Raw genomic sequence first — 12557 nt, 5'->3', positions numbered from 1 at the left:
TACTTTACCAATAGCTGTACCAAGGAGGGATAACACATTTATTGCAGTTGTTTCTTTTTTTGTAATTCAAAATGAGCAAGAGTTATTCATCCTTTTTTTTAAAGTATTTTCATATACTATAGCAGTATTTATACTCCTGCTAAGACTTCAGTTGCCAGGGCTAATAGTTTTACTTTTGTATGTACATCCTTCAATCTGCTTGTACATCCTTCCTTCTGCTGTCCGTGCATCATATAAGCATGATATGTCTGTTATTAACCATGGAAACATAAATTGGAATAAATGTTATATAAAATTTATAAAATAATATCCACACTGATCTGTGTCCACACTTGTATGTAAGTGGTCAAAAAAATAAGTAATTGTACCATGTTTTATTTTGTGTTATTCTTGTAATATATGACTTTATTTTCAATTTGCATTATTATTGCAATTTCAGTCTTCCAATATTTCCTCTATATTACATATTATAAATACCCTTTTCTCTTTATCTGCCAAAAATGCCTGTTACAGATTTATTTGGGGTCGTGACCCAATATTTCAATATTGCATGCACTTCCGTTTTTATCCCAACATATCTTTTTTAAGCTGCATGAGTATGTATATACATCATATGCTTTATTTCTATGCACATGTTTACCCTAGGTGCATTAGTTCTACTGATCAGGAATTTACCTCTGCATGTGTTATACATTCTTGATAAAACTCTGTTGCTAGTACTTGGATCAATTGTACTCTTCATATTTATACTGTTAGAATATAAAATCGTTATAAATCTGTCATTTATACCACCAATCCAAATATGTTTTGTTATATTTTCAGACAAGGGTTGTTAAGGCTCTATATAATGTCATATAATGGTTAACTTTTATAAATTGTGACTTGGATGGAGAGTTGTCTCATTGGCACTCATACCACATCTTCTTATATATATATATCTAACATTTAATTCATAACAATATGTCAATAATATTTTATTTACTAAATACAGCTTTTTCTGATAAAATGATAAAACAACTAATGGAATCAAAAGATATTTCACTTCCAATGAAAAAGTGGAATATTGCTGTAAATAAAGTGACATGTCCATTTTGTTTTCAAATTATTGTTCATTTTTGCATTGTAATTTAAAGAAGCAAATTATCACACTCTTAAAAATCTTTATAAAAAACGAAGTAAATGTTTGTTATATTGCAGATTTCGCCATGCAGTTGTAAGTGCCATGACTGGACATAAACCTACCAAAAGACATGGCAGTGCTGGTAAGACCAGGATGTCAGATATTGTGTCTGCTGTACAAGGCATTCAGGACGTGTCAAAGAGAGGTCTCATGCCTAGCTGTAAGTGTATACACAAGTCTTAGACTTAACAATCCACTGCATTTTTAAATATATTTTCCAACAAGGATTGAACCTAGTATAATTGTCAGCAATAGATTTTGGTAGTTTTGGTATAATTTTGAGTCCCCTCATGGGGGTGTCCAAGTAGTCGCATAATCCCTAATTATTTTCAAATACAATCACATAATCATTAATTTTTTTTTTATCTAGATAATCAAATAATAAAAAAATAGTCTTAGATTATCAAATATTTGGTCTGGTAATCAAAAACCTAATGAGGGGGCTCAATTTTGTCTAAATTAATGTTGTATCATTACAGTTAAAATACTAAAATATTAACTACTACTTGTAGGAAAATTTTACAGCGTATATATGTTAAGAGTACTCAATAAAAAATATCTCATATACTCTTATTATTGAACAAAATGTTACATGCATCATATTTCACTTTATACATGTATAGATGGTTAGATATAAACTTTTTATAACTTTTGTTCATCCCAATTTGAAAGTAAAGAAAACGAATGTTTCAGAAAAAACCAAGTTTTCAGTGTGTGAAATGCTTTTAAATGCTGGTTACTTATAGCCAAAAATCTAGGTGCTCTGTTTTACTTTCCTTATATAGTTGGTAAGTAAGCCCTTGTTAAAAGTTAGTTCACGTTTTTAGTTACCGGTATTGTGGAATCATTTTTATTCATGGGCCTGATGGGGTACCAACCTTTGGTGACTTCATTGGTACAGATAAACCACGAATTTAAATTTTCAGTGAATTACACAGGTTGTATGCATACATTGGCAAAACCACAAGTTTAAATATCAAAAAAGTTTAAATATAAATGCAAGTTTTCTCAATCCACGAAAATTGGTACCCACAAAAATAAATGATTCCACAGTATGTTTGTTCAGATTTTTAGCATGAAAACTGATAGTATAATTCTCAGTAAAAAAGGATAAACTAAGTATACTAGTGTCTGCATTTCATGAGTTATTTATATCCATTACATGTACTTAGTTTTCGTTTAAAAGCTTATTGGAATTTTAGTAAGTTATAATCATTATTTTTTGGTGAACAGAAACAACTGTTTTGCAGTGAGGAGTTTATTTCTATTCTATTTGTATCATTTTGAATGCTTTTAATAGCAGAAACAAACATAATGAATGCTTGAGGTTGACAGCATGTAGCATGGAAGAACTGGAATGCAGATCATATTAAGTTAGGACAGTATTGGTTCTAAATCTCTTATTGAGGTTGAAGCTCAAATTACAAATGATGTTTATTCTAATGCCTTAAATTATGTTTTTGGTTGAATTCTTTTGAGGTTTTTCATATTTGTTTTATATCACCATTTATTGTTACAATTAAAACATCAATCTTCAATGGAACTAAAAAAGTTGACTTTGCTTGAAAAAACATATCCTTGGGATTGTTTCAAATGCATATCAGTTCAATTTTATACAGTGTTAGGGTTGTTTTAAGTACTTGTTACAATCTTGAAAGCATTACATGTATGTACTGTTTCCTGAAATCGCATTGACTATGTGTTATCTCTGCTTAACAGTCTCAAATCATTCAATAGTAAATGCACATAACAATTTCTGAATCTGCAGTATTTTCAGACAATATATCCATTATTTGCAATATGATATTAAATTATGGTGTAATATTTGTATAGCCTTTTTCATAGGGCCTGTATCTAAAACTATCAATTGATACATGTGATTCCCCCCTCTGAGAAGTTAATTAAAGTTTGTGAGAAGTAGATATGACTTTGATTATTCTGAAGTACAAAAAAATGTACTATTTGTTTTAAACTAATTACATTCTCTCTACTTTCTAAATCCTTCTAACAAAATTGAGTTTAAAATAACATAATTCAAAATTTTGTCTGGCCTTTATCCTAAAAAGGAAAAGATGTTTAAGGATGTACTTAAGTGAAGTTTTGGAATTTGTGTCAAATGTTCGGACTCCTTGGTGTTTTTCCATACAATACAATGTAAAATATTTTGCCCCATAACACCCATTTATTTTTTCATATAAGACTAAATAGCTCATGAAAGGTCAATTACCACAATTTTAGAAGATTCTTAATTTTCGTTCTTTTGTTTTAAGACCTTATAATACCAATGCAAATATAAGGTAAAAGTCTGAGTCAGCCTTTTCCCGCCATATTTTAAATCTCAAATATCTCAAAAAGGAGGTCCATGACCTATCAATATTTTTTGCTTATTTTTATCCTTAATTAATGCTCTACCAGCTTATGGTATCAATTTTAACTTCTTAATTTATTAATTTTCACCTAACCTCACCTAAGTACATCCTTAAAGACAAATTTGTTGGTCCCTTGAATTCTAAAATATAAAAAAATTGCCAACAAAGACTATGTGTTTCATTATACCAAATGCCTTATGTTGTGTACTTTTAAAATTGAGAAAGGAAATGGGGAATGTGTCAAAGCGACAACAACCCGACCATAGAGCAGACAACAGCTGAAGGCCACTAATGGGTTTTCAATTTAGCGAGAAACTCCTGCACCCGGAGGCGTCCTTCAGCTGGCCCCTTAAAAAAATGTGTACTAGTACAGTGATAATGGACGTCATACTAAACTCCCAATTTTGCATGTTAGTCATTGAATTGATGGTACTGGGAAAGGGAAGATGTGACAATGTATTTTCTTTATATCACAATATCTTTTTCTATTTGCCTTTTTTTGAGGACAGTAACTGAGAAAACATTCAACAAACCTTATTTTTACAGCAAGTTAAAAAAAAAAGGAAAAATACGAAGAAAACACTCAAAACTCATTAGTGCTTTATAATCTGACAACAACATGACATTAACACAAAAGAAAACTAAAAGACTTAACAAATTAAATTACACTACATGAAAAGCTATTTAAGACCGAGTAATATAATTCCCACCGAAAAATTAGGTTCACCTCAGGTGCTCTAGAAGGGTATCCAAATTCTGCTTCTCTAGTGGAGCCCATCATGTTTCTCATCACTTTTGAGTGAATATTGAGCCCTTTTATACCCTTCATAAAGACCATCCAAAATGACTAACTTTTGTACTATTTGCATGAGTATATAAGACATAGTATAATTGGAGTAACTTGGCAACACTTGATGTTACTGTATAATCATTTTATTTTTTAAATTGTATTGATCCATTTTGCATCAGACTCTTGTTATATGAAGAATATTTACTTAATGAATTAGTATTTTCTAAAAATAATTTCAGGGGCAGCCAGTTTATGGCTCCCATCATTCCTCTTACTTTGAAGAATTTTTGAAATGACACTTCGATTTTTTTTATAAAATCTTCCACTAAAAACACTTTTTATAAAAGCTAGCTTTTGTATTGGTAGTTAAAATCATTTTATATCAAATAAATTGTTGAAATAGAAATAGATGCAAAATAATTCCAACCTGTTTAAGATGTTATTTTTTGTTAACAGACGACCAGTTATATGGGAAATTTACATTTTCGGCACAAGTATATGAAGTATTAGAAAGCAAAGGTCAACTAGAAATAGAAATCTTGTTCCATAGAAAGATACCGCAGTAAGTATGACTAGGATGAGCAAAAGTTTGATGGTAAAAGAAATAAAATTGAGAATGGAAATGGAGAAAACTACTCAACCATAGAGCAGACAACAGCTGAAGGCCACCAATGGATCTTCAATGCAGCGAGAAACTCCTGCACCCGGAGGCATCCTTCACCTGGCCCCAAAACAAATATGTATACTAGTTCAGTGATAATGGACGTCATACTAAACTCCAAATTACACACAAGAAACTAAAATTAAAAATCAAACAAGACTAACAAAGGCCAGAGGCTCCTGACTTGGGACAGGGGCAAAATTGTGGCTGGGTTAAACGTGTTTTTTTGAGATCTCAACCCTCCCTTAACAAATAGATATAGGAAGATGTGGTGTGAGTGCCAATGAGACAACTCTCCATACAAATAACAATTTAAAAAGTAAACCATTATAGGTTAAAGTACGGCCTTCAACACGGAGCCTTAGCTCACACCGAACAACAAGCTATAAAGGGCCCCAAAATTACTAGTGTAAAATCATTCAAACGGGAAAACCAACGGTCTAATCTATATAAACAAAACGAGAAACGAGAAACACGTATATATTACATAAACAAACGACAACTACTGTACATCAGATTCCTGACTTAGGACAGGTGCAAACATTTGCAGCGGGATTAAACGTTTTAATGGATCCAAACCTTCTCCCTTTTTCTGAAACAATAGCATAACATCACAACAAAGAAAAACATACGATAAAATATCAATTGGCAGACTTAACTCAATCAAAAAAAAAGTATGTTTAGATTTTACATCCAAACTCAACAACATTCTTTTTTCATTTATACTCAATGATAATGTCATTTTGACAAAAACAGTACAAAATAAAAAAATATTTCATTAATAAAAAAATGAGAATCTTATGATGTTTTTATTGTGATATGAGTTGATCGATATATGTTTAATGGCTAAAATGATGGCATTCTGATACCAGGTCAATAGTAACTAAACATTTAGTTCTGTTGGATACTATCTGATCTAATTTCAATGACAGAAAATTTAACACCAAAAACTTTCTTTTGGAGCTTCATTTTCCTGTTTTCTTTTCAATTTTAGAAACAAGAGTAGTGGTGGATTACAAATCATGGTAAGATTGGTATATGGTATGAATATATAATTATATATAATACAGACTGAGTGATAATCTATAATGAATTGACAATATTATACTTATTATTACGGTATTTGAATGATATTATCATTTTAAATGTTAATCAATTAAAAGTGCAATTGCAATCAACAAAGTTTCTCTATTAAAATCATCATTGAATAATTGAAAAATTTACATCATTGATGTCCACTTCCGTGAAATCTTTCTCAAAATACCTCCTGTTTTGAAGAAATTGTAGTATAATTCCACCATGTTAATTTTGAATGCCTCTTTTTTTTTTACACTTTTATACTAGTTGTTAACTCCACCAAAAAAATGTTGTTCCACATTTTAAAAAAAAGAGAGAGAAAAAACGTCTCATTATGTCTTTTTATTAAGGGCAAGATAAAGGTTAACCAGAAAAATATTTTAAAAATGCATCAACAGTTCATGGTACTACAATTCTAGATAATATATACTCCATAGTCTAGTTTAAAAATCACCCACCAAAAGCACCTAAAATCAGACATATTAAAAAAAAGATTAAAACACCCTTTCCTTTGACTGACTTATCAAATTAAAAAGTGTTTAAAACATAATTGATTTTGAATTCAAAGATGAAAATCTTCATAAATTATTGAATGTCTGATTATTTTTCATTTATTAGGGTGTTATGGTCAGTATATATATATTTATTGTATACAATAGTTTTACTTTGTAGCACGTTTTACATGGGAAAAGTGATAACCTTCCTTCTATAAAGTACATGTGATGTTGCCTTATTTTTGTATTATCTGTTGTTTTGTAACATTTGGAGATGGCTGTTTCTTGTTCTTCCCTTTGCAGCATTTATCAGGACTATTTTGGAGGGGAGTAGATACTCTCTGTATTATTATATTGACTGGAAACATTTTTTTTTTTTGAACTTTTTATCAAATGGTAATTTCTTTGGCATAGAAAAAGATGTTAAAATAGATATAAATGCATTGAAAGAAAATTGTGATAATGATAGGATTGTTGGCAAAAACGAATATTTCAAAAAACAATACATGCAAAGGCTTTTTGTGTAGAAGATCTTCATAGTTTGGAGATAATTCCTAAAAAATGTGATGGTTTTAACCAACCCAATAGTTAGTTGTATTGACTGTTTCTTGCAGGCCATTTTTTTGACACTGTTGATGTTCTGACTTGATGTTCTGTAGTTCTATTGATAGTTAATCTCTAATCATACCAACAACAAAAAATAGGCCATCACATGAACCAACTCTGTATCTAGTGTGTTTCTCTACATAATCTGAGTGTATGATTCTTCACCAAATCCTCTGTATGCAGATTTTTCACCACTTGAAATTATCTTTATGCAGATTCCTCACCATACCCTATGTATGCAGTAATACTAGATCTTAAACTTAATCTTCTTAATCTCAATCTAACCATATAAACCAATTCTGTTACAGGGAATAATGAAGGTAAACTTTGCATGAAGCTAATGGTTTGGATCTTCACTGTTATTTTTATAATTGATATTTTGCACAATGGATATACTTAAAGCAAAATTTTATATGCTGTTGGCATGATATTTTGTTTTTGTTGGTTATTTAAAGAATAATAACTCCATGGCATTGTCTTTTTAAAAGGTTTTAGAATTTAAAGCATTGTTTTGTGCCATAAGCTCTCAAATCAATCTGTCTGATTTATTATTTCAATGGCTTAAATTGAAATAATGTTTAATTTGCCAACTACAATTGCATTTGCAACAACAAATTGAGTGTAAGGGTTAAAAAAAACCAATTTATGATCCAAAGCTAAACTTAGTTTATCCTAAGTTAAAGATGAATATAAAAATTGCTTCTCCGAAAACTTGGTGCCAATTAAAGCCAAAGCTTCATCCTAGAATAGCTACTTCTAGGTCTTATCAATCCTGCTGAATATGGCTTCTGATTGTATATGAATCAGGGTGATTGTCTATCAGAAAAATTAATTAGATAAATCAGTTGTTTCGAAAAATACATGGATGCATTTCACCCAACTGATAATAAAACAAAAAGAAGAATAATGCATTTAATCAATGGTGTAGCATTAAACATTTCTAACTTAGGTTATTCTCAGAATTTGTTTTTATTACACTGCTGAATAATACATGTCATACTGTTTATTGACTAAGTATTACATTACTTGTATTATTTTAAACACTTATTTATTTTCATCTCACTGTTAATAGATTATATTTAAACAAAGAGCCTAATTTTATACTGACAATCAACATGACAAGTGATTGCATGTAAATATGTTGCTTCAGCATAAGGGAAGATCTTTTTATTGTTTCACACATAGATTTTGAACGAAAATAACTTCCGTGTACTATAGTATTAATGAGTAATATTAGTCTTTTGGGGATACATAACTAAATCAGTAGTCAAATAATAAAGCCATAAATAATCATTTTCAACAAACAAATTCTAGTTTAGTATTAGTAAATAAGTTACAAGATATACATCTAGCACTTAGTTAAAGTTATGTGCATCTGTGTTCACTGATTGTTGCAAAGCTCATAATTAATATGTTCTATACTAAGGGCTTACAATACATGTTAGATCTTCAATTGATTTCCCAAGAAATTTTGACTCAAAAGTCAATTTTTAATTGGCTTTATGGAAATATCTTAAGAAAATTACACCTTTGTGTCTCATTTTTCAAGTTTCAGTTTGATTTTAGCATATTTGTGGTAAAAATGCATAATTTTATATTTCAATACTTTTCTATCAAAAATAAAATAATATTTAAAAAGTAAGACAATTTCACCAGATTACCGGTATATAATTTAGCAACTTATTCCTTAGTAGATTTTGATTTAATGTTCCACTGTCTACTGGATGTGACTGCAGATTTAAAAAAGATTTAATAAAGTTGCTGAATTCTACATCATTAAGTGTGTGATGGCAAAATGTATCATTTGCAATCATACCCCAACTTCTTATCTTTATTTTAACACAATCGAAGTGTGCCTGATTAGCAAACATCTTCCCTATTATCTGAAACAGTGCTAGCATGCATGTGTCATGTCCAAAATGAAGTTTGAAGCATTTAATGATTCAATAAATGCTAAAAGTGTTAGAAAAATGCAGTTTTGTACTATTGGAATATTTTAGTTATACAACCAATCACATGTTTACACTGTAAGACTAAATTATTGTTCCTTTTTAATTTGTATAGAATGGCCAGACAGTAATGATGAATGAAACTGCTGTGGATCAAAAGTTTAAAGATGTCAGTGTAGAATATGAAACTAGAGAAGGATCAGCTAAAGCAGGAAGTAAATTCAAATATACCAGTGGAACTTTGGTGAGTACAACTTATCATCCTAAATATGTAGTGATGTGAATATACCAGTGGAAGTCTGGTGATTACAACTTATCATCCTATACACTTAGTGAGGAAAATATACCAGTGGAACTGGTGAGTACAACTTATCATCCTATACACTTAGTGAGGAAAATATACCAGTGGAAGTCTGGTGAGTACAACTTATCATCCTATACACTTAGTGAAGAAAATATACCAGTGGAACTCTGGTGAGTACAACTTATCATCCTGTACACTTAGTGAGGAAAATATACCAGTGGAACTCTGGTGAGTTCGACTTGTCATCCTATACATTATGTGAGGAAAATATACCAGTGGAACTCTGGTGAGTACAACTTGTCATACTATATATTTAGTGAGGAAAATATACCATGGGAACTCTGGTGAGTACAACTTGTCATACTATATATTTAGTGAGGAAAATATACCAGTGGAACTCTGGTGAGTACAACTTATCATCCTATACACTTAGTGAGGAAAATATACCATGGGAACTATATATGTATTTTGAAAAAAGAAAATGTATTAAAAATGTAAAATGTCTTAATATTATATTTTCAGAAATTTGCAGAAAATGAGTATAAGAAAACAGTTACAATACCAATCATTCAAGACAATCAGTACACAGGGAATGCAGATTTCTTTATCCTTCTGAAAAATCCATCCACAGGAGCAGGAATTGGTGATCCTAGTGTTGGTAGAGTTAACATTGTAGATGATGATGGTAATATACACAAATATTTACTTTGTAATGTAGTGGTGCACTCAACTTCCTATCCAAGGTCGTGGTATACTTTGGGCACTCTGGCTTTCTCCACCAATAAAAACTGGCCACCACGAATTGCCCAAAAGTGGCGTTAAAATACCTACAATCAATCAATCTTTGTATTAAATGGAGTACTGATAGGTATCATAGGGATAGTCTATTTCTCAGATACTATAAGCAAAAGGCCAGAATGTTTTTTTATGGAAAGAAGTTGTACATTCCCGACTGGCAGGTTTTACCTCATTTTCCTGTTTTTTTGGACAATGTTCAGTTTTTGTGGTTTGGTCTGTTTCTCTGATACTAAAAGGAATATGTCAATTATATTTGGTGTATGATATATTTGCAAAAAGGCCACTATATTTGTTGTATGGAATGATTGTAAGGTGTAAATGTTTGTCTGGCAGGGTTCATATGACCTCATTTTCATGGTTTAGTGAACAATGTTAACATTAAAGTTGATCCGTTTCTCAGGTACTATTAGTGATAGGACCACTATATTTAGTATATGGAAAGATTGTTAGGTGTACCTGTCTGTCTGGCATGGTTCATGTGACTGTGACCACATATTCAGGGATCATAGATAATGTTACTTTATGTGATAATTGTAGTAAAATATTCATATTACTGACTTTCTACAGGAATTTAAACATAGTTAAAACAGGTGTGACATTTCAGCATTTTTATGATAATTTGTATGCAGAAATAACAATAACTAATCTCATATTTTTGTAAAAATTTATTATATATTAAGTATAAGTATTAAGTATTAATGTTTTTGTTTTATCAGGATTTTATCTCGTCTTTCTCTGTGTTTCAGCACTTGGAGAGTTCCAGTTTCAAGACAGTCATGTTTTTGTTTTATCAGGATTTTATTGAGTCTTTCTCTATGTTTCAGCACCTGGAGAGTTTCAATTTCAAGACAGTCATGTTTTTGCAAAAGATGGAAAGATTACTGTTAAAATTATCAGGGAAAAGGGTTATGATGGAAAGGTTACTTTGGAATATAGTACACAGTAAGTGATTGTCCCTAATATAGATCCCTTGGTGTCCTGACAGATAACTACTGTTAAGCTTTGATAGATCGCTCTGCTATCATTGAAAAAAGCAAAAAAATGATATAGAAAAATAGGAACTGTTGTAAAACATTAATAAGCATAAATTAATGGAGATTTGATATGACTGCCAAGAGGCAACACAACTATCCACCAATGATGTTGATGTAAGCACTACTACAGATGATAACAACTTGAACGCATATACACATTAAAGATAAATGTGCTGAAAACTATAATATAACTTGAACACATATACACATTAAAGATAAATGTGCTGAAAACTATAATATAACTTGAACGCATATACACATTAAAAATAAATGTGCTGAAAACTATAATATAACTTGAACGCATATACACATTAAAGATAAATGTGCTGAAAACTATAATATAACTTGAACGCATATACACATTAAAGATAAATGTGCTGAAAACTATAATATAACTTGAACGCATATACACATTAAAGATAAATGTGCTGAAAACTATAATATAACTTGAACGCATATACACATTAAAGATAAATGTGCTGAAAACTATAATATAACTTGAACGCATATACACATTAAAGATAAATCTGCTGAAAACTATAATGGATGTATTATGAAATTAAGAATGGAAATTGGGAATGTGTCAAAGAGACAACAACCTGACCAAAGAGCAGACAACACCCAAAGGCCACCAATGGATCTTATACAGAGAGAAAATCCCACACCCGGAGGCTTGATCTTGTTTGTCAAATAAATATCTCTCTTGTTATTTCAGTGATGTGACTGCAGTTGGTGGAGAAAGTCTAAAGGAGAATGATTATGTTGCTGTAGACCATTCCCATATAGAATTCAAACATCAAGAAAAGTTTAAGACCATTGATGTCAAAGTTAACAAAGAGGCCAAGGTACTAAAACTCAATAAATATCATCAATGTTGTTTTAATAGCTTCAATTTCTGTCCTTATTTGCAGCGAATTTTTCATTGCATAAAAAAAATCATAGTCTTTGCATGGACTTTAACTGTGGCTGTTTGTAGTAAATAGGGCTATTAAAGTACATTTATACTTATTATTTGCATTGGTATCAGTGTCCACAACCAGTTTTCTAAAAAATACAATTTTATCAATCAATTGCTGATAATTCTATGTTAAATTTGAGCTCTTTGTTTCCTATTCTCTCCTTTTTTCCAGAAGCAGTTCACATTGAATTGTTCTTTTTCTAGGAACACTATTGTAATTGATATGAATAAAAAAAAATATGTATGGTAGACCTCAATACAACAAACTAACAACACAAATCTATGTACCTAAAATAAATATGTTGGCTCGAGTGCTAATACAATATAAGTATGTTAT

At 30.5% G+C, this 12557-nt stretch overlaps 1 protein-coding gene across 20 annotated transcripts in view; it reads left to right on the top strand.

Annotated features, from left to right (window-relative positions):
* Window positions 1–12557, top strand: part of LOC139519411 (sodium/calcium exchanger 2-like) — a 97719-nt gene that overhangs the window by 67651 nt on the left and 17511 nt on the right. For 13 of the 20 annotated variants that reach the window (XM_071311489.1, XM_071311476.1, XM_071311487.1 and 10 more), the window contains 9 exons: window positions 1198–1340; window positions 1927–1968; window positions 4796–4901; window positions 5995–6025; window positions 7486–7497; window positions 9242–9370; window positions 9953–10115; window positions 11053–11170; window positions 11978–12107. In XM_071311489.1, coding sequence (XP_071167590.1) covers window positions 1198–1340; window positions 1927–1968; window positions 4796–4901; window positions 5995–6025; window positions 7486–7497; window positions 9242–9370; window positions 9953–10115; window positions 11053–11170; window positions 11978–12107 — 874 coding nt within the window. The remainder of the gene's footprint in view (window positions 1–1197; window positions 1341–1926; window positions 1969–4795; window positions 4902–5994; window positions 6026–7485; window positions 7498–9241; window positions 9371–9952; window positions 10116–11052; window positions 11171–11977; window positions 12108–12557) is intronic. The other 7 variants (XM_071311484.1, XM_071311483.1, XM_071311493.1 and 4 more) reach the window with 3 other exon arrangements.

The sequence above is a fragment of the Mytilus edulis genome, chromosome 4, assembly GCF_963676685.1.
Source record: "Mytilus edulis chromosome 4, xbMytEdul2.2, whole genome shotgun sequence".
In the NCBI taxonomy this organism is placed as follows: domain Eukaryota; kingdom Metazoa; phylum Mollusca; class Bivalvia; order Mytilida; family Mytilidae; genus Mytilus; species Mytilus edulis.
Note: the sequence above shows the minus strand (reverse complement) of the source record. Positions and strands in the feature narration are given on the sequence as shown.